At 51.1% G+C, this 27,896-nt stretch overlaps 1 protein-coding gene across 2 annotated transcripts; it reads right to left on the bottom strand.

Annotated features, from left to right (window-relative positions):
• Positions 1-2,454: 2,454 nt before the first annotated feature.
• Positions 2,455-27,896, bottom strand: Pyroxd2 (pyridine nucleotide-disulphide oxidoreductase domain 2). 2 transcript variants are annotated; one of them, XM_041661759.1, is made up of 16 exons: positions 27,561-27,896; positions 24,795-24,814; positions 23,134-23,227; positions 22,989-23,062; positions 17,188-17,343; positions 15,089-15,242; positions 12,867-12,928; positions 12,692-12,789; positions 10,743-10,884; positions 10,245-10,379; positions 8,734-8,806; positions 8,370-8,526; positions 5,932-6,086; positions 4,903-5,009; positions 3,367-3,487; positions 2,455-2,722 (listed from the first exon to the last, which is right to left on the bottom strand). In XM_041661759.1, the coding sequence occupies exons 1-16, from the start codon at positions 27,685-27,687 to the stop codon at positions 2,652-2,654; spliced, it is 1,746 nt and encodes a 581-aa protein (XP_041517693.1). In that variant the 5' UTR covers positions 27,688-27,896; the 3' UTR covers positions 2,455-2,651. The 2 variants fall into 2 exon arrangements, with proteins under 2 accessions (XP_041517693.1, XP_041517694.1); XM_041661760.1 differs by having other exon boundaries at positions 10,245-10,322.

The raw sequence follows: 27,896 nt of genomic DNA, 5'->3' as shown, positions 1-27,896 counted from the left end.
TTCTACAGTGTTCACACCGTATTTCAGCACATGCGTGTATGCAGGTCACCACTCTGTAGTTGATGGCTGTCTGTCTGGATGGCTCAGTTTCCAGTTTAGAGGTGCTATACATAGTGCTGCACGCTAGTACAGGTTGAGTACTCTAATCAGAAAATCTAATGTCCCAAATGCTTGGGATAAAACCCCACAATCTGAAGGGCTGGTGGCGCTCGCAAAGGTTCAGGGTTTCCGTATTCCACCAGGGATGCTCACTCACAACAGTCTATGCCAGTGTTCTTAAACCCAGAAAACTGGAATCTGAAAACACTTTGTTCTGGTGTAAGTCTCACAAGGGGTACCTGCTTGTGTGTCTGGTGTTGATGTGAGTATGTGAACACGTTTCTATTGGTTCTCTACCCAGAAATGAACCCGCTGGGTCAGAGGGCTGTATGGACATATCTGGAAAGCTACATGAGCTGACCCTTGCAGCTCCTTGGCGAGGAAAGTATCTTTTTCCTATTTATATACAATAACATTTGAGCCACCTACATTTCTCTGCCGGCTCTGAACAATCAAAGATAATCTGCTTTTATTATTTCATCTGGAGAATTGTTTTGGAAGATCCCTGCATCCTGAGCAGATGCCCTTTGCTCGATATCTTTTAATTTATCTTCTGATTCTCTTGTTTTGGGAAGCCTATCTAGACAGCTGTAGAGCTGCTGATCTCACAACTTGTGTTACAGAACTGACAAAATTCAAACAAAATCAGGGAAGACCCACAATGCTAATTTTCTAACCACAGTGTCTTTAAACTTTCCAGATAAATCTGATCATTAGGTCTGGACCACTGTTAGTTAACTTTTGCTGAGGTTAAACTGTTTTTCAGGCTTGCTATCCTGTACCCCGCCCCCCCCCCCCCCTTTTCTCTCTAAATTTCCCATCCTTCCCCAGTCCGGTTCAAATGCTTTTCCGTGCTACAAGGCCCACTACTGCCCTCCTCCCCCCACATCTGGCCCTCCTCCCGCCAGGATAGCCAGATCTCTTCCGGAGCAATAAACCTCACAGGTCACTGCGCCTCTGCTCACTGTCACTGCCGCCCTGTGACATAATGACTTCACCAGGTGAGTTTCCGGTGCACTTGGGGTTCTTACAGATCTGTGCCTGGGAGGAAGTCTCCCTCCCGCTTGGGGACCCGGACAGCTGTAAATCAGGTAAGGGGAGCGCCCTGACTTGTTTATCTGGGTAAGAATTTTATGTGCTGAAGTCAGCAAGGGACCTATTTGCCTGATTCATAGCCAATCTGCAGAGCCATCATTTTGAGTAGGGCCAACCCACCCTTCTCAGTGGATTGGCATGACCTGGGGGGCCTTGGAGAAGTGAGGACACTCTACAGCACCAAAGCCTAATCTTTTCCATCCATCTGGACCAAAAATTGTATCTTTCAATGCTGCGAGGCATCCGGTGGGGAATCTCCAAACAGTGGGAAGTTCTTCCTCACAGAGTTAAAACAGCCCCCCACCCACCCCAGTTCCTTCTGTTAGCAGGAAGGGCCAGCAGCTGTGCCTCATAGGCAGGCTTTGGTAGGGAGGTTCCCCACAGGGCCAAAGAACAGCTGGCTGGCCTTGGGCTGGTGTCAATTGGCAATCGAGGTCAAGGTTGGATTGAATGTCGAATAATAAATTACGGTTCATCCTCACCTGGAAATATTAGACAGCTATTAAAAATGTTTCCAAAAGAACTCTTACAGCAAGCACTCAACAGTTTTTGATATGAAGTAAATTCAAAGAACGACAGATGTAAATCACATAAAGAATATTATACCGTATTCTGATGATGTGAAAGACTAATTGGAAATATGAAATGGCAACCGTGATTGTCTGTGCAGAAGCAGGTAGGTGTGAGGGCCCCAGGAGCCTTCTGTCTGGGCTACAGCGGGGACAGCTTGGATGGTAGCCTTTAGCCCAACCTGGAGAGGCTGCCAGCACAGTTGTATTTGTTATTAGTGGAACTGACCTGTTTTTTTTTCCTGACTGATAGTGGCAGCCCAACTCACTGCAGAATGACACCTGTTTATGTTGAAATACTTCGTGACAGACAGGGCAAATTTAGCGTCAGGCAAGCAGTAGGTGGAGCGCTCTGGTATCAGGGAAGGGGTTCCCACACAGCTTCCCGTGAGCCCACTTGCTGTCTGCCGACCAGAGGTTTTGATGGCTTGAGAGGTGAAGCTTTGCTCAGGTTCATCATGTGGATGACCTTGTCACTGGGGCTGTGAATTTGTTCTCATAGTGACAAGAATATGACAGTTGTTGACTGGGCCTTGGCAGGCCAGCCCTCCAATCAGTTTGGGGGAATCTCATTGACAAGGGGACAGTTGGACCAAGTTCTTCCATTTCTTAAGTGGACTGTGTCCAAATGGTATACCAAGTTCCTCCCACCTGTAGTCATACAGAAAAACAATACAGTCTCTGTACAAAACATTGTTTTTAATAAGACACACTCAGTCAGGAGAAACTGTGCTCAATGTGACTCGGGCCCCCATTCAGACGATGGCGCCTTGTTAACACAATTGCCTCCCGTGGCATCCTTCTGAGCAGCATCTTGGGCAGGTGGCCTGATAGGCGGCTCAACAGTGCAGGGCAAACTTTTCTCCCCCGGTCAGAGCTGGTCCAGCATCACAGGCCCTTGAGGTCCCTAAAGACCACGTGGGCCGCATTCCGTCCAGCTGCTCCCATGACGCCTCCTCCTGGAACCAAAGCCCCTTTCAGAAACCCACCAGAAAGGGACAGGGCGGGGCTCAGAGAGCAGCCACAACTAGAACAACCACCACACTGTCTGGGCTCCCTGCAGCCGCCGCCACACACAGCTGGGGAAGGGCAGGCTGTGGTCACATTGGCCTCCTGTTCCTCAGTCTGCCAGACTACAGGGGGGCACTTAGCAGTGTAGCAGGGAAAGCTTAAATGTAGGAATGGGGGTGGGGTAGGGGGTCAGACAGAGGACACAGCTCTTCGTGGGAGGCCTTGGCCACAGCTCAGAGAGGGTGTCACCAGGAGATGACAGTTACAGTGAAGTCAGGTAGGCTTGGAGTTGGCACAGCAAAGAATTTCTAAGTAAAGACACATTACCGATCCTTCCTGGTCTCAAATATGGGTGAGGAATTAAGGAATGTGAGTCTCCCACAACCCCTGGAGGAGTTGCCTCTACCCTCCATCAGAGCGTGTCCCTACACCTAGGGAGGAGGGGCGGACCAAAAGCTGAGGGTTGTGGCAGCCTAGCAGAGATACTGTTGTGTGCTTACCCTGCTTCCCACATCCCCTCCTCTGCCAGCTTACTACCTACTGCCCTCGCCCCATAAGCCCTTGTAGTCCACGCAGGAAGTAGGTCACTCACCAGGGTGGGCCCCACTTCCACAGAGGTACAGGCCCTGAACAGGACATCTGTAGCCAGAGTGTTGGGGCACTGGACGGGCAAAGTAGAGCTGGTCCAGGGACATGGCGCCATGAAATATGTTCTGTGGAGGCAGGGCTACAGTTGTTAGCATAGTGGTGCTATGGGCTTTGCCATCCTGGCTGGCTCTATTCTCCAACCCAGTTCCTCCTGCTTCTGGATATTTCCCTGGGTTCCTAACTGAGGGTGAGAGAGGGGAGGGGCTTGTCCTGGTCTATGGATGAAGTTCCTATGGTGCTTTATTGGGAAGAGAGAAAAGTAGGGGCCTCTATAGAGTGTAGGGGGACATTCTGAGGGTTTGCTATAGACCATGATCCCCTGAGTCTGTTGGGAAGATGGACTTGCTCTGTTGGCACAGGCTCCTGATGAGGCATGGGTTTTCGGATAGCCACCATCTCCACCTGGCCCTGAGTGCCCCACCCCTACACCTGTTCCATGGGCATCACTGTCCACAGCAGATGTAGCACAGTGGGACCTGGTTCTGCTCCCTTGGGCCAGACTGTTCTAGAAAGGCAGTGGGTATCCATCTGCTAAATGTCACCACGGGCTGTTCTTGCTGTCTCCTCATCTGGTCCCCATGTGAACCACTTCCTCCCCAACCCTGCCCCTCTCAAGTCATCCTGCCTTCATGATCACACACTACCCTCCCGTCCTTGGCTTCTGGTTCAACCCCCAAGTCATGTCCACCCTCCGGAGCAGACTGTCACCAACAGTTCTCCCCCATCCCTGCCTCACGTTGATCAGCCACACAGCCTGTGAAGTCCCTCTCCCTCCCACTGCCTGGCATTTTGCCTTCTGTCTGGACCAGTGCCGTCAAAACAGAAACCGAGCATGACCAAAGCCATTCGTGCAGTTTTAGATTTGCTAGGAGCCACATTTAAAACGTAAGAGGCAAACTGGTGACATTTATGTCAACCGTGTATTTTATTTGTCTAGTAGGCCGCAAATCTGATCATCTTGGTACATAATCAATGTAACAGAACTAACATGATGGCATCCATACTGGGTTTCCCACTGATGTGTATCACACACCACTCAGCTCACTCTAGCTTTCTCAGGCTTAGCTGTTGCTGTGGCTGTGGGGTTGGAGCTGCCTCCTCATGGAACTCCAGACTCCTCATGGGCTCCCTGCCTCATGGGACTTCCTGATTCCTCACGGGGCTCCCTGATCCTCACAGAACTCTTTGGCTCATCAGAGGCTCCTAGCTTCTGGCCTCCTGTCTCCTTTATCTGGTAAGTAAAGCTCACTACAAGAACCTGTTTCCTTAGGGAGGCAGGGAGCTCTCTTTAGATGAGGTTGATGGGGAAGTTGAGGTAGAAGTGCTACAGGCCTGGTGACCTCGAATGGCATCTGTGTGTCTGTGTCTCCTGTCCCCACTCAGCCATGGGCTCTAGGACTTCCTAATGAAGTCCAGGTAAAGCCCAAAGGAGCCAGTTAGGAAGGCAGGTAGGAAGTTGAAAAGAAGGAGGTCCACTCACCCCTCCAGGAAGCCCAAAGATTCTCTCTAGATCCGGTGGGGTGAGGATATCTCTGGCCAACACAGAACTCTTGAAGCCGGGGGCATAGGCCTCAATGCAGTCAAACACTGTGGTGCCCAGGGAAAGCATTGGGAAGAAGAGAGGACAATAAGGTTGACTCATGAGTTTACTAAAATCTATTAAATTATATGAGTCATGGGTTTATTTTATCCTATGCAAATTATATACCAGCAAGTAAAAAACAAACACATTGAAAAATGGTCCATAAGCAAATGCTTTATCAAAGAGGCCCATGGCCAGTAGAGCCTCGCGCTCTAATTTCTTTCCCTGACCCAAGCATGAGGCTACTGCCACCACCTGAATATGTGAAGAATTTTTCTTCTCGTTGCTTTGCCCAAGCTGTTTTCTTTTGCTCGGAACATTCTTTACACTTGGACCAACCCCCAATCGTCGAACACTGAAAACCCAGTTCGATGTTTCTTCCCTTGAGTGCCTTCCACATTCTGACTCCTAGCTTCCTCCTTTGAGTTCACAAAGCACAATGGGCCATGGTGACCTGTCCCCTAGTTAGTCTCCCACACTGGCCTCCGAGCAACCGGAGGGTAGGAGCAGAGTCTTCTGCTTTCTAAAAAATGCTACGCTCAATAATACGTGTGTGTGTGTGCGTGTGTGCGTGCGTGCGTGCGTGCGTGCGTGGTGGTCAGATAACAACTAACTTTTGGGTGTTGGTTTTCTCCCTCCACTGAATGGTAGATTACCAGGCTCTGGTTAATTAGGGTTGTCCATGTCCTTGACCTGCCTAGTCATCTCTCTGGCCTGGGACCACATCCTTTTTGACTTTCTTAACCTAGTGCCTGATCACAGCAACATTCACCATGTCGATATAAGGTCACCTTGGGCACATGTTTTCCCTTGGGACAGCACCTGCAGAATTTAGCCTGGATGAGGTTGTGTGTGTGTGGGGGGGGGGCCCATTGGATCCCACAGACAGCTATCGCCCTGCAGAGCAACCTGTGTTGCATTCCTTACCTTTGTCTGCATAGGTGTTTTTCTCCTGCTCATCCCAGGTCTTGCTTCCTGCCAAGGTGTAGGGTGTGTATTGAGTAAAGAGGGAGACCACGTGGCAGCCGGGCGGAGCCAGGGTGGGGTCCAGTGATGAAGGGATGCAGAGTTCAATCATAGGCCTGCGATACGGCGGGAGCAGAGAAGGTCAGGACTGAGAAGAGCTCAGGGTCACTCTGATGTGGCACGAGATAAAATGAAGGCCGTCAGAGACCACTGACCTGGGCTGATTACCATGGTGGTTAGCACAGTCCAGACCACCTCTGTGATGTTCCTCTAGAACCACAGTCCCAGATTCCAGGGCTGTGTTTTTTTCTCACCTGGCTCAGAGGTGTGGTCGGGTTTTGTCTTCTTCCCCATAGACCTGTGTTCTAATCTGGGCTCCCCAACTCAAATACTAACCAGGGTCTAGATAGTGAGCACCATGGAGGAGTCAGGCCCAACTCAGCAGATGCTCAGGTGGCCAGGGTCCAGCCAAGCTTGTCCCTCCCCTCATGGCCCAGGAACCTTATCTGGAATAGGCCAAAGCAGAGCATCTAGACCTAACGAACCATCACAGTACGGTGCCCCTGTCCAGCCTATCACCTTTTCTACCTGAAGCATAAGTCCCTCAGATCTCTAGATAGCTTTGGTGCTCTGTGCATTCTCCAACCACAGATAAATACTACAGAGAAAGTGAAGACTGTGTCTCATGGAACGCACTGGATTTCCCCTTGGCATCATTCCCTAAACAACATTGCATGGCGGCCATTTACCCAGCACCCACACAGGCATTTTCAAGTCCTCTAGAGATGACGGATGAGCTGCAGGGGAATGTGAGAAAGTTAAACACAGGCTCTGCCATTTTACAGAAGGGACCTGAGCGCCGCAGTTTTGGAAACCATGGGCTTGGAGGTGATGGAACCATGCCCAGACCGCACGGCATCTTTCAAGGGAGATGCCCTTTCTCAGGCTGGCATCCTTCAGCTGCACATCTCACCTCAGGTATCTGCCAGCCTCTCTGGTCGCTGTCTAACATCCTCTCAAGCCTCCCAGAAGCCTCTTCCTGTCTCATGGTTGTCCAGTGGTTCCTCTCTCACACACCACTTCCTGTCCAACAGCAAACCTCACCCACTTTGTCCACTTTACCCTTAAAGCACGCCCAGTACTTGGACTCTGCCCATCACTCTGCTGGGTCCACCCAGGTCACGGTCCCCGTCCTGTTGCTCTCAGTCTACATCCAGGAACCGAGTGCAACAGGCTTCCTCTCTTTTTGTGCACTTTGGTGGGAAGGCTTTCCTTGAGCCGAGAGTGCCTGGCCAGCCGCTGTGGCCCTGCACCTCCACTATGGCCTTATCTCTCTGTTCCCAGTGCAGAAGCACATCCCTGCTCTGGGGCTTTTGCACTTGCTCGTCTCTCTAGTTGTTCTTCCTCAGATGCTCACATGAGCAGCAAGTTGGAGGAAGCAAGGTAGGTCAAGTGTCACAGCATCAGAGGGGCCTTCTTTAAAAAGCAGACCCCCCCCCACCTCTTTCCCCTTAGTGCTTGTTGTCCGTGCATGATGTTGGCTGTTTTTGTAGCCAGCAGAGGCCAGCACAGAGGCAGAGATCTCGTGCGTGGGTATCTCTTTCATATCCGACAAAGAGTAGGTGCCTCAGGGCAGCCTAGCATCTCTCTTTCATCTTTTCTTTTTAAATTTAGTCTATAGACAGTGTTCTATCTGCATGTGTCCCTGCAGGCCAGAAGGGGGCACCAGATCTCATTACAGGTGGTTGTGAGCCACCATGTGGCTGCTGGGAATTGAACTCAGAACCTCTGAAAGAGCTGTCAATGCTCTTAACCTCTGAGCCATCTCTCCAGCTGCCATGCTGAGAGTCCTCACGTACCAGGCTTATCATAAACTTGTGTCTGCTTTCCATCTCGGGCCCCACAACCTGCCCGTGTGGAGCCTGGCACAGAGTAGGATCCCAGAACATGTCTGTTGACCAATATAGAGGATGAAGGGAGTAGGCCCCACAGAGGCCTGCTAACCATCTGCTCTAAAGGATGGAGACACAGCTGGGGTGGGGTGCTCTTAGGCGCGTGGGTGAAGGGGCTCTTCAGACATGTATTAGTGGCTAAGGGAGCATGTCTTCTGCCGAATCTTCACTGCACCTAAGAACTCCCTTCTCTCGCCCAGTAGTTCCTCCTCTTCTCAGTTCGGGTGTTCTCCTTGGGGCTGTCCTCCACTAACCTGGGACTCTCCCAAATGCCCTGCTCTTCATTCCGATGTCCAGATTTCTTGTCTGAGATACACTTTGTGTTCTTAGAATATGGAGAGACTTTGACAGATTGATCTTGGGGCATTGAAGGTTTAGTGCAAGGGAGAAGAGGCCAAAACCCCTACCTCAGAATACACAGGGGCATAACGGCCATGTCTCACCTACCTTTGGGAAGGCAGGCCACCCTTGGCATCTTCAAAGGCCTGGTGGAGGAGCAGGGTGTCTTCACAGTTCAGGTGGATGGAACACTGATGATGTGGCTGTATCTGGTCCCTGGGGACATTGGGGGCCGCACGGAAGTTTGGCAACCTGTCCACAGCCACTGAGGAGTCAAAAGGTCAGGTTAGGTCCCCAGCCTTGCAGGGTCCTCCCTCTATAGTGACAACCTGCTTGTCCAGGTAATGGGCCAGAAGTCAAAGATGATAAGCTGGGGGTCAGGGCAGGGAGAGGACAGTGTGGCTGGGTTTTCCTGACTTAGAGATTCCCACGCAGATGCTGTCAAAGGCAGATGCAATCAGCCATCTCTTACCGTTGATCTTGGTAACCGGAGACTGTGTGTCCAGCTGGGAGATCCTCTTCACAAAGGCCTTGGGAAGCCACTCCTGGAAGGAGAGAGCTCTATGAAAGGCCTGGGGGAGCCAAGGCCCAGAGAAGCTACCCGGACTGTCAGTTCTTCAACCTCTGCCTGAAGAGATCCTCTTCTTCCTTCAGAACTCAGCCCCAAACCACCTGCTGTGAGAACTTCCTGGAGTCCCCCCATCACACCCCAGTCCCTCTGTTTCTGCCCACCCCCGCACCAGGCTAAGTATGTCACCACCCCAGTCCCTCTGTTTCTCCCCCCACCAGGCTAAGCATGTCTTCCTGTGCTCATCACCCCCCCCCCCAGTTCCCCTGTTTCTCCCACCCCTGCAGCAGGCTAAGCATGTCTTCCTGTGCTCATCACCCCTCTAGTCCTCCTGTTTCTCCCCCCACCAGGCTAAGCATATCTTCCTCTGCTCATCACCCCCCCGCCCAGTCCTCCTGTTTCTCCCCCCACCAGGCTAAGCATGTCTTCCTACACTTGGCTCACTGTCCTGACTGGGAGCAGATCTCACCACGCCCTGCTTGGGACAAGGATAGACATCTCTATGCATCTTATTCTGCTGCTGCAGAATTGCCTTAACAATATGCACTGAGACTTCTGTGAGTGGAAACATTCAGAGACAGTCATGCTTTGTCCCCAAGGGCAGGACCACACATGGGTGAGACTGCGCGCTCACATACACCTTATCTTTCGGGGACAGGGAAGGTATGACCAATTACAATGTTCCGACGCCCCGAGCCTTTCCTGGGTGCAAGCCCCTTTTCCACGTTTCTCCACACTACCCCCCACCTCTGCCCCACTCACACACGACCCCCTAGACAGGCTGGGAGATTTAGCCAGTGTCAATGAATAAGACGGATCCAGATCAAACAATCTGGAGCTTGCCTGCTGTCGCCCTCTGCCAGTCCGGAGAACATGCTGGTGCTCCTGTGCCAGGGGTTACAGAATCTGAACCAACCACAGCCAGCCAGTTTTTCCCAGTCACAGAACTGAGTTCAGTCAAGACCGGCAGAGCCACAGCCACTGCAGGTGACAGGCAAGCAGCAGCAGCAACTCAGTCAAGATCAACCAATTTCTCTGTCTATGAGCTAAGGTCATACCTGCCCAGAAGTTTTACGGCGGTGCTAAAAACAAAACAAAACAAAAACTCCCAAACCTCCATTCCCAGCACTGATAATACAATAGATCACTTGCAGATGGTAGAATCAGAGACAGCGAGAGGGGGAAATCCAAGTCTAGGTAATAGACAAGTCTTAGGAATGATAAGGCCAGACCTGGGCTCTGGCACTAGCCCGCCCTGCTGCAGGCTGTGCGGTCTAGGTCTTCTCGCTCTGAGGCTTCTCTACTGTCTGTAAGCTGCCGACTTTCTCAGAGGAGGAGGCTTAGTCCTCGTGTCTCCCACCCTGATGTAATCTGGGCTCCCTACCCGCAGATTCCTCTACCCTGACCCACCTCACCTGTGGCGTCAGCTCCAAGAAGGTGATCTGTGGCGACGCGCAGGATAAGACGACTCTGCTCCTGACCTCCTGGCCATCCTGCAGTACGATTCCTTGAACATGGCCTTCACTGTTCACCTGCACCTTAGCCACAGTCTGGAGTCCCAGCCAGAGACCCCAAAGCCCCCAGAAGGAAGCCCAGGTTGAGAAGTGGGGGGTGCAGCTCGTAGGCACCCGATCTTCTCACCACAAACCCATGCCCAAAACCAGAGGGGTTTCCCGGGGAACAATGATGCAACCCACCCACCGTGGAGCACAGCTCACGCATGGTTTCATGATTGGTGCACTTGAAGGGTTTGCCAGAATACTAGGCCTAGAGCCAACTGACAACTGTCGGCTGCCACCGGCCCTCAGAGGTGTAGAGCTCAGATCATTAGTAGTTCCGGGATCTCTCTAAACCTGAGACTGCTCTAGGCCGCAGCCAGGCCAATATTGAGGGCTGGGGAATGGGATCCACACCTTTTCCGTGAAGATACTTGCTCCATGCGCAGTAGCAGAACTTGCAATGGCATCGGAGAGGGCACCCATGCCACCCTGGACATAGCCCCAGGCGCCCTGCGTCCCCTCCAGGCTACCCATCACATGATGCAGCAGCACATACCTGAGGGCAGAGCACGGGGCTGAGGCGGGAGCCTGTCTCAGATTCAGATGCCAATGACCCTTTTCTGTACTGGACCTGTGGTGCCCCTTCCCTGAGCTCGGTGCCCTGCTATCTCATGCCACCCTCTCCCTGTGCATGTATGTGACAGGACTCCAGGCTCCATGTGCTGCGATCATCACTCCAGGCACCTGCCTGTGCCTACCTCCTGTGGGCATCTTCGTGGGCACATGTCTGGCATGCATGTTACACCTAGCACCTTCACCATTCTCTGAGCTGCTCCTTTTTGGCATCCCAGTCAAGTGAAGGACACTTTCAGGTTCCGGCAGAACCCCTGGTGTCATCCTTGCCCATGTGTCGACTGAGTGCTGGGATGCCATGACTAACTGCCCCTCTCCTCCAGACACAGGTAGACCAGGGTCACTAGCGCTCCCCAGCACTTGCTTCCCTGGAGGCCCCCCCCTTGTGCCCCGGTCCCAGAGTCAGATGCTCCTGTCAATCTTCCTTTCACAGCCTTTGCTGCAGTGTTGCTGAGGGGAAAGGTGTCCATGGCTCCATCCTGGTGTCAGCCTGGTCCTACCAGGCTCCCTCACACTGCACACCCCTCCTAGGTCAAGTCCCTTTGGTGGCAGGAATGGTGCACTTGTCCATACCACTCCAGCCTCTGCCCCTCCTAGGCCACCACCTGGAACCTCTTCCATCTTTTTCCAGCCAGTTCCTGCTTCATGTCTTTTTTTACCGCAGGGCAGTTTTCCCTGCTGACCCATATCGGAACACACTCCACAATTCATGGTCTCTGCTGCCTCTGGGTCTCTCTTCTGGGAGGATTTCTGGTTCCTTGACTACTGTGTCTCCATCACCCAGCCTAGGCAGGTGCTCATCAGTTAAGTGAAGCAATGGATTCTCAAAAGCACGTTTCTCAAGCTGGCCAGTGGCTCAGCTTCCTAAGACCCGAGAGAAGAGGCTGGGAGGCCCCTGATCCACACTGGCTGGTTGGTGAGTCAAGAGCTTGGCGGAGTGCAGTAAATGCTGCCAGCAGGATTGGCTTGACCTCTGTTGAAAAGTCACTTCCTGTGTGTGTGTGTGTGTGTGTGTGTGTGTGTGTAGGGGGGGGGGTGCCTTCATCCTGGGGAGATAAGTCTCACTGACAACTCCAGCTGCGTCTTAGGAGTTCAAACCACAACCACTGCCCTCAACGTGTCTGACTGCCAATTGGGCTCTAAGCACATCTGCTCACAGAGCAGGCCAGCTTCTCATCCCTGGGAGGAGCTGGATGAGTATGCAGCAAAGGAGAGGCATGGACGGGAGGAGGAGAGAGAGGAGGAGGGAGAGAAAGGAGAGAAGAAGGGGGAGGAGGAGGGAGAGAGGAGGAGGGAGAGAGAGGAGAGGAGAAGAAGGGGGAGGAGGAGGGAGAGAGGAGGAGGGAGAGAGAGGAGAGGAGAAGAAGGGGGAGGAGGAGGGAGAGAGGCAGAGCAAGAGGGGGACAGAGGTACTGAGAGCAGGAAGAGGCTTTTCTTGGAGCTGCATGGAGAAGAGTAGCTAAGAAGGAATTCTGGGGTTCAGACAGCATGTTCTAGAAGCCAGCTCTGCCTCTACTAGCTTTGTGACTTTGGGCAGGACACCTCTTTGACCTCCAGTTTTCAGATGTGATTTTGAGAGTCCATTCAACACGCATGATATGCCGAACTTCTCGCCTGATACACTAGCTGAGCTTAGAGAATGGTGATCTGTGAGCTTCCTCTCATTAGGAAGTATGTTCCCCTCTAGCAGCTCCCCCTCCCCGCTGCCCATCGCCTTGGTCCCTACTCACCCACTCCCTGGAGTGTGGGGACTTGTCATGGCTCCAATCACAGCATCTGTTGCCAGCGTAGCCTTTAGAGGCTCAGACTCAAACCAGAGGTCCAGCACCTGGAGAGCAAAGCCACAAAGGCTCAAGGGCCTGGGAGGCAGGAGAGGTCCCTGGGCCATCATCTGGCTACACTCACCTTGGAAATGGGGGCTGTGAGGACCTGGTAGTACTGGGGGAGCTGGGCTCCCAGGGTGCGCCCTGAAAGAGAAGTATAAAGATCAAATGACACAGGCCTTGAGGAGACTTTCCCATTACCTGGAAAAAAAGAACAGGGAGAGGCAGAAACTTGGAGACAGCGTGACATTCAAGGGCAGTGTGTGCATTTCACCCTTTACAAGGCTTTGGGCCCCTTTTAACTATCTTAGCTCTGAGCCTGAATAGGAAAGACCTGTAATTTCATGGGCACCACTTACGTTTTAGCAGCAGGACAACATTCTGGCCATTGTGGCCCCTTTGCATTATCTTGGCGGCTTGCAAAAGTAGTTGCTTAATAGTTATCATATGAATGGTTAGTGCATGAAGTTCCTAGGACTGGCAGTCTGAAAAGGAGCCTAGTTTTGGTGTCGATGACAAAGTCCATTCGCTCCTTCCATATCCAGACTCTGCTGTATGAAATCAGTGGTAACCACCCAGCGTGGCTGGCTGGCTACTCTGTACTCAGGGTTTACCCGTGGGCTCGCCAGCCAATGGAAAATTTACAAGTGTGTCACAGATTTGCCCCCTGTGCATCCCCATCTGTGAAGGAAGTACATGCCCAGCATAGCGTGCTGCGTCCGCACACAGGATGAGAGACACAGCTGGTACCGTTGGCTGCCCTCAGCCACAGACGTACGCATGAGAACAGACCAGCCCAACTGAGCCAGCTGGGATCAGCTGAACTACAAAGACCCTTGGGAAATAAATGTTGACGTTTAGAAGCCAAAGGAGTTTTGTGGGGTTTCTTTTTTTTCTTGTGACCATAGCTAACTGATTCCTTATTTTCCTAGGATATGGGGATTTGTCTGTGTGCCCAAAGGGTGGCAGAGAAGAACAGCAAGCCTCCTTGATCAAGCTTCTATCACAGACCCACGGCAGACCTCCCTAATTGGACGCAGACCTTTCATTATGTTTGCTCTAAATTTAGTATTCTTTCTCATTTGGAGGCAACCCTTCAAATTCTCTGGGCTCTTACATCATGTTCTAGCTGTGGCTGTGGCAATGAACTTCCTGCTTTGATCTGCAGCACACATGGGAATTCCTACAGCATTAAGCGAAGGCCTCTGTGAGACGCGCCTTTCCTTCTCGGGGCTCGTCTGTCAGTTCATCCACAGATGCATGGCCCAGAGGTCACTGCCTCAAGAGGGAACCCCTGACCGGTGGGGGACTGACATACCTCCTATAAAGTACATTCCTCAGAGAGTCCCAGAGGGACCAGTGCCAACGTGCACCCTGGTACTGGTGTTCCCACGAAGAGGTTTGAATACGATATTTCCCCCTCTAGGCGCACGTATTTGAACACTTGAACACTTGTTCCCAGTTGGCACTATTACGGGAGGTTATGGGACCTTTATGAGGTGGAGCCTTACTGGAGAAAGTACGTCACTAGGGGCGGGGCTTAGGATCTGCATGTTCTACAGGATGTGATCCGCCAGCTTCCTGCTCCGGCTGCCATGCTGTCTTTGCCATTATGGACTCTAACCCTCTGAAACCTTAAGCTAAAGTAAATGCTTCCTTCCTAAGTCACTTGGTCATGGCGTTTCATCAGAGCAACACAAAGTACTGTGTACTCTGGAATTTCTTCCTTCATGTTCTCTTTTGGTGCCTTGGGGTCACTCTTCTAGGCGAATACAACCCTTTGTCTTGGGCCCTGTTTTTAGGATGGGGGAATTTGAAATTTTGGCGGGAGTCTCTGACAGCCTCTGTGGTCCGTGGTCTATTAGCTGACTACACCTGTAGTCACTCAAAACTCAGGCGGCCAAGCTCTGGCCTACAGAAAAAAAAGCCCAAGATCAGGCTACAAAATCCCACCAGTTTCTGAGCTTGCCCCAAGGACAGGCCACAAAATCCCACCAATTCCAGGAACTCCACCCACAAAGAAACCCTATATAAAGCCTGCCTCCCCGTAAATCTTCACTACTTCTCACCTGAGCAGAGACAGCCACCTTCTTGTATTTCTCCCAATAAATTTCTTATGTGAGGTTTGTTGTGCGGTATGACCTTGTAATATTCCTTGGCTCCTGACAGAATACTTTTCTCCTCGGAACTGTAACATTCACACTGGTGGCTGTCCTGGAGCTTCAAGCTTCCAGGCCTTCAGAAAGTGGGCTTGTTCCCATGAAGGCCACTTTCCACACCCTGGTTCCTATATTTTGGACTTACCTGCCTTCAGCAGGGGCCTCAGGGTGGACAGTGCCCTGAGTCTCTGTAGCAGGGAGCTGTGCTGGAAGGCTGCTGTGTCCACTGGGATTGCATCCAGCAGGGGGTCAATGGCCAGCACCAAGCGTTTCATGAACTCCTCGTACCTGGGAAAGGCCTGCAACAGAGCTTCAGGTAAGCAATTCACAATCTAGGATCCCACAGGATACTGTCCCATGCCTGGTCTTTCGGGCCACACTTTCATATGACTGCCATACCCCACAGTGGAGCCCCGATGGCTCCTCGGGCCACATCCCTAGCTGTGGCTCAGCTCGGCTCTGCTTGGCTTTTTTTTTCCAGGTATATATGCCACACATAAAGGGCAGAGCATCCTGTGCATTAGAACAGCCACCAGGGCCAAGGGCCAGTGTGGGCCAACACCAACCACCTAAACTGTCAAGTGTCTGAGGGTGCGGGTACAGGCCCTGTGAGAACACCATCTAGAAGCTCCATGTCCTTTGTGACGGGTGGAAGGCAGATGTTCTCCCGGCATGCTGACCACTTCTTTCTTCTCTCAGTCTGACACGTGGCCTCATCCCACACAGCCACAGAAGCCCATATCCTATTACTCAGCAGCCCCCAGCAGGGCTGTTCACAGCCACGTTCCGGACTCTGCCTTCCTGTCATGGGCTGGTAACTGGAACAGGCATGGAAGTTGCCACCACCAGAGCTTCTTATGGGTTCTTAGCCCAGGAGTAGGAATCTGGGCTCGGCTAGACATATGGATAAACCCAGGAAATTGTGGTATTACATAAAGTTCTGTAGTAAAGAACTTCTTAAAAATCATAACCAAACAATAAGATTTTCCCTAGGCAAGGCTCACAAAATGGCCACTTTGAAGCACAAAACCATAAGGTGAGGTCTTCAGGTTCCTTGGGAAATGTCCTAGGTCTCCCACTGTGTGGTCACTAGCAGGGATGCACACAGGCAGTGGGCCCTGACCTTAGCGCTGATGTCCACAGTGTGTCTGATACCAGCAGGATTTGGGCAAGAGTAGAGATGGGTCCTCATCCCTTTGCATCAGATGTTCCTGGTGACGGGAGGGCAGTTCCAGTCAGCCAGCTGCTATGATCTCCATCCCTCCTAGGCTCAGGTGTGGGGATGGGGTGGCACTGCTCGGGCGAGGACTTGGGACTGTTGTGCAGGATGTGGGGCTTGCTACAGGGCTGGCTCTGCTTCCACTGAGCTTTCCCCAACAGAAACAACCAGCACCTCATACTCCCGCAGCCACGGCCGTGAGCTGCTCCCGCCATTACAAACCATTCCCTCTCAAACAAGCCAAATAAATCCTCCTTTCTTGAAGCTGCTTCTGGTCTGTATTCTGTCACAGCCTCAAGAGCAGCAGCTAACACAGCCAGGCTTAGGATGCTCTGGGAAAAGGGGCAAGGGCTGCGTGCCTGTGACTGTCTGGGCTTTGTTCCATGCTAGGTTAGCACATCAGAAGGCAAGTGCATTGACGGCACGAATCTAGGTTTCCTTCATAAAACATGCCTCCCCTGAGATAGGATTCGATGCCACACCTGCAGCTGGCACCCGGGCTGTTACGAGAATGGCCATTCTAGAACATTCCCTCAGCTGCAGAACCCTCCATACCAGGCCCATTGCGTCACCAGCTGACTCATCTGGACAAAGTCAACAGACGTGTCCCTGAGCTGGGTCTGCAGGAAGCGGCTCGCATTCTCCATCTGGTGTGTGTTGGGAGGCAGATCTGCACACCACCACAGACACTTCCCTGCTTTGGCTGTCATGGATTGATGTCAAAGTGAAAGAACACTTTCTTGTCCTAAGTTCTTCTTGTGGGCTTTCATGGGCTTTCGGATGGGTAACACGTGGGGTTCTGAGTGAAAGCAGAGGGAGGAGGCATTCCTGGGATTCCTGTATGACACGCAGCATGCAGAGACCACCTGCTCAGCAGCTCCAGAGGAGTCCACGCCAGCTCTGAGTCCCACTGCCCACCATTGTCCACCACTCTGTTCAGCCCCCACAGCCTTGGCATCCACTTCCTCCCAAGAGCCTACTCTGGGTTGCTGAGGGAGGATGTCGTTCCTGCTCGCCTTCCTTACCTGGGCATCCTTCTGTGAGAACTGAGAGATTTGCTTCTGGTTTCCAGCCATGTCTGTGCCCAGCAGCAGGGACCTAGGTGCCTTGCTCAGTGTACCCTCTTCCAGCATGGGGGTGAAGGAGTACGGATTTCGGAAGTGAAGCTTTAGCCCATGCTTCTGCAGAACACAAAAAGCGCAGACTTTATAGGGATGCATGTTTCTGCTCCTGCCCTTTCTCCAACCCCATTTGTGTGATCCGTTAGGGATGCTTGTGATTCATCCCAAGTTGTACAGACCTGGTTCCTATATTTTTAGAAGACATCATAAGTAACCCTTTTGCCCAGACACTCACTGATAGACCAATGAAGCTGTGCACCCTTCACCTGCACCCCATACTGGAACACATCATACCACCCCACCCATGCACATACATTACTCAGACGTAAAGTCACTACTATGCTTCAACTCTAGAGACGCTGTTACCTCTCCACACACAACAGTGGAAGTTCAGAGGAGGTAAATAATTTGTCCCATGCCACTTTAGAAGGCAGATCTGTATTTTAAAACCACATAGCTACGATTCCCAGGAACTGGGACCCTCATCTATAACTGTCTCCCGTCACTTCAGAAATAAATAAGTAAACTTTAAAACTAAACAATAAAGCAACAGTTGTGTGAAAATCCATATGTACAAGGTGGATAAATACACATAATTTAAAAAATTTACACGGCAGTCTAATTTGCTACGAGGTCACTTTAAGTGGAAGTTCCCTTGATGCATTTAAATCCGGACTTGATTTACGGATATTTCACCAGCACACAGAGCTTTCTAAGAGCACATCTACTTCTCCAAAGGAGCCATGCAACTACAGGACTGACTGTGGCTGAGCCAGGCCAACTACAGACACTGAGTGTCACCATCAGCGGGGCTGACTGTGGCCGAGCAGGGCAACTACAGACACCGTGTGTCACCATCAGCGGGGCTGACTGTGGCCGCTTTCTGGGCACTTCTTTGCCCTGACCCGTGCCTAGTCCCCCAGTTTGACTCTACTCAGATACTGCCTATCAACAAATCCCACCCTGGCCCTGACCACACTGGCAGGCTCTCTGTCCCCTTAACCTGATTTTGCCGTCACGTAGTTAATTACACATACATTTGTCCCCGTCTCTCTGAGCGGAACACAAATACTTTGGGGTGGGTACACCGCCTGTTTTGTCACTGTTGTGCCCCTCATATGGCTTGGCACACTAATTGTTCTAGTGCCAGGATGTTGCTGACAAGATAGTGCCTCAGAGGATAAAAGCAAGAAAGCAAAAGAATACCTTATCTGGGCTTTTTTAAAGCATTAAAGTTGAGAAATCTTTATCACAGGTTGGAGTGACTTCTTCCTTGAACCCTCTTTTTAAAATTTAATTTTGCTTATACCAGTATTGTGTGTGTGTCGCACCTTGTGAGCCAGGGGCCCTGTGGAGATCAGAAGAGGGCATCAAGTGTTCTGAAACTGGAGTTACAGATGGTGGTGAACAGTCGTGTGCTGGGGGTTGAAGCCAGGATCTCTCTAGGAGCAGGAAGTGCTCTGAAGAGCTGAGCTAGCCTTCTAACCCCTGCCTTGGTTCCTCTCAACCTGAAGGACCGTTTAACTGTGAGGAACACTCAGCTCCTCCCTTTTCCTTACCACTGACAACTCTTATATTGCTAAATCTCGTCAGCCGTCTGCAGAAGCTGTCCACTCCTCTCCAGCCCTGTGCCCTCATCACAGAGTGCCATCTTGTGGTCCACGGAGAAGCTGCCTCCAGTGCCTATGAACCTCCATGCCATCTCCACGTGGCCAGGGGACTAATTTTCTATAAACTATAAATACCACGTTCTGCTTCCTGACTAAACTCTTCTGCCTGGATGAAACGCAGTCCTGGCGTGAGCTGCCCGGGCCCCGGCCCCTGCATCCCCTGTGTACTGGGCTGCTCCAGCCACAGGGCCTGTTCTCTGCTCAGACTTGCCCTGGCCTGCCTACTTGTGCATTTTCTAACCAGAGCTCTCTCAGATCAGAAGTCCACGTGACTAGTGAAGCCTTGTTTGAACATCAGCTCACCTGTCGTCCTTTCAAGGAGTTCCTGGTCACCAGGGGAGGGTGGGACTTTGCTTCCTATCACATTGTCTTCCATTTTCTTTCTGTCACTCATCATCTCTACTTAAAGTTCCCCTCCTGTGTACCTCTCTCCTCACTGTATCTCCCCGCAGCCTCGTTCTGGGCTCGGCACAAAGCAGGCACCAGAGGAACATTGAACAAATCAGTCGATAAACAGCTCGAGGAAAACTGTGTTATTTCAAGTGTAACTAATTGAACATGAATGAATATATATATATATATATATATATATATATATATATATATATATATATATTCCAACTGATTCTAGGGCTTCTAAATGGTACCTCTGTCATTCCTGACTGGCCAGTTATGAGAAGGAAGAAGGAAGAGAGAGATAATGCTAAACCACCTCTGGGATGTCCAGGAGTTTGTTCAGGGAATGTTGTTAGTCGTAGGGGACAAAACCTAAACCTCCCCTTCCCTGCCTACCCTGCATCTCAGCATCTCAGCCATCCCAGGTGGAGAGGGACTGGGAAGGACCAGCCGTGTCTCACAGACTGGAGGATGCTGTAAAAGGCTGCTCCTGGGTCCCACAGCATTAAAAACCAGCTTCTGAGTAAGAACCTTGGTTTGCTCCACTTCCCCGCCAGCACCTAGGTCATTCCTATCGACGGCTAGGTTTGAGGGCCTTGCTGTAGGCAGATTTCCCCAGTGAAGCATGAGTGGAAGGATGTGGACGGGAGAGACCTATAGGATCCTCCAGGGATGGGAGGGAAGCCCAAGGCTGCCTCTGCCCCCACCCCAAATCTGCTACAGTACAATTTCCCTCTGGCTATAGTATGATGTGGGCTGGAGACCCTGAACCTAATCCCAGGCTTTGGTTAGGTTTCTATGCATTTCTGATACTATGTCTCCTCCATTCTGTTTTTCTCTCAAATAATTATTTTTTTCATTTGGGCTTCTGTTAGCACCTAGTTCCCAGACTCCTGTACCCGGTTCTAGTAGAGCAAAGAGCTTTGTAAACAGTGGTATTGTGTTGTCTTCTTCCCCTGGCATAGGACTTGTACACTACGGGAGGCTCCAAGGTTCTTTCTTTCAAAGTGGGAGACAGCCCAGCCAGCACACTGGAGCTAAGTCAGCCTCAGAAAGGAGATGGTTGAGATCAGGAGGCTGTGCCTGCCAGAAGGAGGAGGGGGGCAGGGGCAGGCATGCCAGGGGACAAAGGTCAGGAGACCAGAAGAGAACAAGGGGCAGAAAAAGGGCTTCCAGGATCCCTTCTAACCAGTTCAGAAGCTGGAAGAGGCCCCAGGCCTCTGAGACAAATGTCAGGGTGGTGGTCAGTAACCCCCTCCATCAAAATCTGAACCAGGTGAGGGAGGGGAACCTCTTTTAGCCAAGATTGCCACGCCACACACGTTAAAGAGCAAGCCCTGCTTTCCAACTAAATAGGGGCACGCCAAAGGCAAGGACAACAAAACGTAATGAAAGGGGACAAACAACTACCCCCTTAAGAAGACTATTCTGCTACACCCCCAAGAGGTACTCCCAAAGGTCTCAGGACTTCACTGTGGGCCTGTTGCTGGGATGTGGGGGATGCTGGGGGAGGGGTCAGAAGATTAAACAGCAAATGGATATCAGATCGTGCCATGGAAAATCTCCAAGCTGGCTATAACTCGTTTTCACACTCTAGCCTTTCACGGCCAGATTAAAAATAACCCAGCACTGGCCTCCCAGCAAGAGGAGGTCCTCAGCTGTCTGTCACTAACGGCGGGGTTAAAGATGAGCCGCGGCTAGGGCTTTCACCTGGCCACAGAGCTAAAGGGTAAACTGGTGACAGTAAATACAAGCAGTCCCTCCTGGCCCAACGCCAACAAAATTAAAACTCATGAGAAACTCATGGTAAAAACACTACTCCTCCCTGATCACACAAGTCAAAGGTAAAGCGAAGGTAAAAGTTAATCTCCCTGTTTTAGGTCCATTCCAAGTTCTAGGCCACCCAGAGCAACTCTTAGCAGACTGGAAGTCTAAGCCAAATGACATTAAGGTTAAATATTCCCTTTTGGCTAGGCCTTAGAAGGTAGAGCATCTAAGGCTCCATGCCATCCTGAGACAAGAACAACCTAATACTCTTTCAATAAAAATCCAGGCTAAGGGGGCTGGAGAGATGGCTCAGAGGTTAAGAGCACTGATTGCTCTTCCAGAGGTCCTGAGTTCAATTCCCAGCAACCACATGGTGGCTCACAACCATCTATAATGAGATCTGGTGCCCTCTTCTGGCATACAAACATACATGGAAGGAATGTTGTATACATAATAAATAAATAAATAAATCTTTAAAAAAAAATCCAGGATAGGGTCAGGACCCTATCCTATAGCAATACTGACGAATATTTTGCATATCATCATAGAACCTTCATCTGGTGATGGATGGAGATAGAGACAGAGACCCATACTGGAGCACTGGACTGAGCTCCCAAGGTCCCAATGAGGAGCAGATGGAGGGAGAACATGAGCAAAGAAGTCGGGACCACGAGGGGTGCACCCACCCACTGAGACAGCGGAGCTGATCTATTGGGAGCTCACCAAGGCCAGCTGGACTGTGACTGAAAAAGCATGGGATAAAACTGGACTCTCTGAGCATGGCGAACAATGAGGGCTGATGAGAAGCCAAGGACAATGGCACGGGGTTTTGAACCTACGTAATGTGCTGGCTTTGTGGGAGCCTAGCCAGTTTGGATGTTCACCTTCCTAGAAATGGATGGAGAGGGGAGGACCTAGGACTTACCACAGGGCAAGGAACCCTGACTGCTCTTTGGACTGGAGAGGGATGGGGAGAGGAGTGGGGGGAGGGGGAGAAGGGTGGGAGGAGGGGGAGAAGGGTGGGAGGAGGGGGAGAGGGGTGGGAGGAGGGGGAGGGAAATGGGAGGCTGGGAGGAGGTGGAAACTTGTTTTTTTTTTTTTTCTCCTTTTCTCAATAAAAAAATGGAAAAAAAAAATCCAGGCTAAGGCCATGGGCGCCCAGTTCTTTCTCTGGTGTGCCTACATGGTGTCTCACTGGCGTAACCTTTTGCTTTGCACATTATTAAAAATATAACTGTCTATCCCCCATCTTCCAGCTCTTTCCCCCGATACCTTGACATCCATGTTGAGGGCATGCTTCCTCTAACACCAATAAACTGTCTCTGAGTTTCTTTCTGTGTCTGTTTTTATTTTCTTTTATCTTTGAGACCAAGAACGTGCAAAGGGGATTGCAGTGATGCCATTTTCTGCTCACGCTGTCTAGAATGGTGGTAGATATGCCAAAGTTTAACGAGGGCATAATAGACACCTTTGCAAGCTCAGGTGCCCAAAGCTGCATGCAGGGGCTTTGTGAAGATCAAGTATAATGCCAGGAAGCAGAGGAAGCCAACACAGAGCTGAAAGCCCCTGCCCAAGGCACCAGCCAGGTGCTGCCATACAGTCTAATGGTCTCATCTGCTAACAGATCTCGTTTTACAAGAGGCCTGTTTCTTATTTGAGATTTCCCAGCTTTTAAAACAGAGAGCAGCTGAGACAAAACTAAGTTTTGGTAAGTGGGTCTTGGAGATGTGTGGACTAGACAGTCTGGAAGAGAAGAAAGACTTCAGGGAGGGAGCTCATTGGGGCGTGGGGTATGGTGCTTCCCTCCCAGGTCAGGAAGATGAAATCACCCCAATAACTGACCAACCACCGGGTCAAGAGGGGCAACTGTACCTTCAGTTCCAGGTCTGTGTAAATCTGTAGCCTCAGGAGGCTGAGGAGATAGGATGCTCGGGAGAACTTGAATCCTGGAACCAAATCAGAAGAACCAGTCACCCCCGATCACCCCTGCCTCTCCCCCCACTTCTCAAGGACTCACCTGGAATGATCTCCTCAGTGACAGCTGCACCCCCAATCACATGGCGCCTCTCAAAGACCACAGTGTTCACCCCAAATCTCTGGAGGTATGCGGCCTGTGAGGACAGAGAGCTCGTTCTTGACCCCTTGTGCTGACAAGGAGCCTAACTGCGGGGCCTACACTATGCCCTTTGGGCCCCATGTCTAGATGTTCCCTCAGGTCTGGTGCGCCTACATCTGCCCCTCCACTTTCTAGCTGAAGACAACTGCCCTTCCTTTAGGGGAGGTCTGGTGCCTGGGGGACGTACATTGCACTATCTACCCTGCCCTGGATGTCCCTCTCCTTCCTCCGGGCTGGAGCAAGCCCCAGTCTTCCTCTCAGGCACATCAAAGACAGAATAGTGAGGCTGAGAATGCCAGGCCAGAATCTCCAGGTTCAGTTTCTCATTCTCATTTCTGCTGATCCCTGTGCCCCAGTTCCGTCACATGTAAAGACAGAGCTAACGGTTACAGTTCCAGCTTCACAGGGCTGCTGAGGGTTACCTTAGCTGCTCCCTAATAAGTGTTTAAAATATGCTTTATTGCATGTGCCCTGATGTCTGTGGAAATGCAATAAAGGGGTGCTGTGGCTACAGCAAAACTTTATGCAGGGGGAAATGCAGGGTCTCTACAAATCTTTCTTTAGTACTTACTGGGAAATTAATAAATATATATTGAGTTAAGCTAGTCTAGGCCTAGAGGCCTGCAGAGAGAGAGAGAGTGTGTGTGTGTGTGTGTGTGTGCGTGTGCACTTGCATATGTGTGTGTATCTGTCTTTGCACCACTGATATCAATGTGGCAATATGGTGACGTTCATAGGTTACATTTTGCAAAGTTCGCTTGGTGACTGCTATGTGGGTGTTCCTAGCCTGCCACGCTAGGAACAGTTGCTGTGGTTCTCCCTACTTTACAGATGGGAAACTGAGGCTCAGTGAGGGCTGCCAGAGCTGCTGTGTAGAGGTGTAGGGAACATAGTGTCCTGATCTATCTCTCCAATCAAGAACAAAGATGAGCAGAGCCTGGCGTTGGGAAGCTGGCCTGGCACACAGAGAGACACATGCTTTTCTCCTTCCTAGAATGACTTCAATGAACAAGGCTTCTCTGAGGTCATGGAAATGAGCCCAGGTTCCTAGCAAGCCCACTGCACTGCTGTGTGTGAGCACAAAGGGAAACCCTGTAAGCCTACGAAATGCAGAACCCTCCCCCGCTTGGCTACAGATATGCTTTGAGATTCCCGGGTTGTCTTCATTTGCTCATAGCATCCACTCTGGAGCAAACTCTTGTTATTATTATTATTTTTCAGATCCTTTTCCAGTTCTTTCCAACACTCTCTTCCTCGGAGAGCACAAAATGTCTCCAACTTGGTGTGAGAGACCCTTCCAACCCCGGGTTGCTCCAACCTGCTCCTCTATTCTGGTGACATTTCATAAGCCTTAGACCTTCCCGCAGGCATGGGGACCCTTGCCTTGGGGACAGGACAAGGAAAAGAGCCCATGATGTCCCTTCTAATTGGCCCTGGACTGACATTAGACACACAGACAAACTGCCCTTTCCTTCTTTGTCCTGCTTGCTTTTAAAATCCCTCCCCTTCACTGCTGAGCCACACGCTCAGGGGTCAGTGCAGTGGGACCAAGGGGTACTCACAGCCACCAGCCCATTGTGCCCTGCAACGAGACAAAAAAGAAAAGTGTCACTAAATGCAAGTTCTTTAAATACTGAGTCCCCATTCTTACCTCTCGGCCACACATCTTTTCCCCTGCCCACACTTGGATGTGGGACACCCCGTGGGGGAGTCAGGAAGCCTGCCCCTGGTTCTGTTGACCTTGTCCTGGAAGAAGCTCTGTTCCTTGTTTCAAGGTCAAGGAGAAGTCCACAGTTACTGGACTTTCTGTCCCTAGAACTAGCTGGTGACTGTGCATGGAACCATCATGGTGTACAGGACTGTGAAGGTGGCCATTTGCTGGCATGTGTGGAGAGGTGCTATTCAGTCAGCTGAGCGCCATTCAGGGGGACACCTGCTGTCACACATGGCTCGTGCCAGGCACGGTTGTGCCCCCAAAGGCTTTATCCACACAGGGATATCTGTCAGCCTTCAGTGTTCTAACAAGGACAAATGAATAGTTCAAAATTTTAAAAAAGTGAAGTGGTTAGAACATAAAGCTTCCGGGTGTGCACCAGTAGTAACAAGCTGGGCTCTGTTCTGCAGGGTGCGGTGTGTGCTGGAACCTGGTTTCTCACGAGCTCCCAGTAATTCTCCGTGTAAGTGGTATCAGAGCTACACTGAGCGCCCAGGCCCCAGCCTGCTTGGCTCCTCGCTCTCACGTGAGGGCTCAGCTGTTGCTGGAGAATCATTCACAGGTGGAGAAAGGGCCCAGAGGGGGTCAGGCAGCTTTGGGACCTATGGTCATGTTTCTCCTTGGCGATAGATGCCACTCTTAGCCTTTCAGATGTCAGTAGATGGTTGCGATCTCTTAGCACGTACACGGACCCAGTGTGGGCTCAAAACTCTCAGATCTTCGTCTGACAAATGTCTACAAGAAGGGGAGCAGCAATGACCCCCATGATGGATTTCTCCATGGCTGAGTTGATTTTATTTTAAATTTCCTACATGGAGACATGCAGAATTTTAGAGGTCACTGAGCCAACTTCTCATCCATTAATGGAGTCTCTGAAACTGGATTTTTCAAGCCCTTTTGCTCACGATTTACAAGAATAAATGTACCTTACCCCATGACCCGGCATACGGCTAACTAACAAATGTTTTCCCAGAACCAAAGCTCCCTGCCCTGGCATTAACCCATCCCGTGAAAAGCCTATATATGATAATCTATGTGGTTTTATTTTAAGAATGTTAGAAACGCTTCATAAGGAAGTTTAAAATAATACTTGTTGGACTCGTCATTGGTTTGAACCTGCAGTTGGAGACACCATTCTCTGAATATACATGTAAACTCAAGGCATTCAGCTCCCAGCTTCATCTGGTGTGGCCTAAAGAGAGGCATTTAACAACCCTTCATATGTAAGGCCGAGAGTAATGTGCATGCAACATGAAGTCTCCATATGAATGCGGAACCTTGCAGTGCTGAGTGAGGGGAACCAGTACTGTCCGACTGTAACTCAGCCGGTTGCAGGACCAGCACACACATGGTAGCTATTTGGCTTTTCATTAGTGGCAGCTATCAATCTTAGAAAACTAGTAAAGGATTCCTGGCCAACTGGTCCCAGCTCAGCCATGAACGGACAAACAGACTTCAAGTGACAATGGACAAAGGTCTAAATGTCAGAATCCTACCTCCAAGTCCTGGCTGACTCTCTTGTCTAGTGACCGGTCCCCTCCTGCTGCAGGATGTGCTCATCCCCAGGCCTCGAGGGACGCCCACTCAACAGCTGATGGCCCTTGAATGGATGAAGCTCGCTGAGCTCGGGCCTTGCCGCCCTTTTCCAGAGTCACTGTGTGGGGTGCTGGGTTGATGTGTTTTCAACTGAGAAACGTGGCCTCTAAATCAAGAGCCCTGTCTATGTGATTTTTAAAATTGTGCGAGACACATCTTTATTTTAGTATCGATAATTAACACAAGTCTGTGTATAATAAACATTCATGTGTGTACACACACAAAGAAGTCAAACCAGGCCAGCATTTACAGCAGTGTGAGAAGCCCAGAAAATGTGAACCTGCTATCATCATAGAGCCCAGCCACCAAGAAATGCCTTCAGACCCCAGGAGTGTGGAAGGAAGACCCTGGGGTGGAATGCAGCCTGGCACTAGGCAGTGCCTCACTGGGTTACCCAGCAGGTCAATGCTCTGAGCTGAGTCAGCAAAATGTTGCCAGACCACCTGGGTAACAGGTGTAACCTCTGAGGGAAGGCATTAGGGGAGAGCACCATCTGTGGATGTACAACAGGGAGTCTGGGACCCCCCTCCCAAATCCACCCTCTTCTCTTTAGGAATTAGCTCTTTCCTCTTTGGATGACCTCAGCCGTGAGGTGGGTACCAGAACTCAGGGCTGAGAGCGGCTGGATTTCTTTTGCCTGCAGTCCAGGTTCTTTCTTCCTAACCCTTAAGTACCATATGCTTTCTGAGGAAACTCAACGGAGTTCGCTGAGGGAATTCACCCATTTCGCAGGAGATACGGGGAAGCTCCTGAGTTTTAGTCCCCCTGGTCACTCTAGACAAAAAGATTTAAATCCAGAAGGCAAGAACCGTTTTATACCACACAGCAGGGCCAAGGTGGAACCAGAACCAAGGGCTCCTGACTCCCAGACCAGGGGACCTCCATCGCAGTCCTGCTCACTGTGCTCCTGGCCAGATTGTGCCCACAGACGAGGGGACAGCGGGGGGAGGCTTCCTGGAGGCCCCCCAAAGGCCTGCCTTCCCTCCCTGAGCTCTGGCTCCGCCTTCTTTAACTTTACCTGCTCCTATCACCACCGCATCGTACTCGGGCTTCAAGCGTCCCCCGGTTCCCGACTGAGTTCGTTTCCAAGCTGGGCAGGAAGAGGAGTGCAAAGCCCTGTGGAGACCTTGGCGGCTGACAGCCATTTCTGCCCCCAACAATTTGCTTGCAGTCGGCTTTCCAGCGGCCCAGGCAGGGGGCGGGGCTAGGAGTTACAGCCCAGAGTCAGCCTTGGCCTTGGGCCACAGTTCCCTGGGCTCGGGCTTCTGCTGAGTGTGCACGCTAGATTTAAGGGGGCGGGTAGCCTAAGGATCAGCACAGTCTGTGCCACCTCCAGTACCCAAGGGAGCAAGGA

The sequence above is a fragment of the Microtus oregoni genome, unplaced genomic scaffold, assembly GCF_018167655.1.
Source record: "Microtus oregoni isolate MIOR12 unplaced genomic scaffold, Mior012 000012F_ref0000307, whole genome shotgun sequence".
Classification (NCBI taxonomy): Eukaryota; Metazoa; Chordata; class Mammalia; order Rodentia; family Cricetidae; genus Microtus; species Microtus oregoni.
The sequence above is the reverse complement of the archived record's forward strand: the minus strand, read 5'-3'. Positions and strand labels throughout refer to the sequence as shown.

Coding starts and splice junctions, on each gene's coding strand:
- Pyroxd2 (XM_041661759.1), bottom strand. CDS start 27,687: ATGGCTGTCAGCCGCCAAGGTCTCCACAGGGCTTTGCACTCCTCTTCC. Junction 12,790..12,866: donor TCACAGCCCCCATTTCCAAG/GTGAGTGTAGCC, acceptor TTTGCTCTCCAG/GTGCTGGACCTCTGGTTTGA. Junction 10,885..12,691: donor CCCCACACTCCAGGGAGTGG/GTGAGTAGGGAC, acceptor CTCTGCCCTCAG/GTATGTGCTGCTGCATCATG.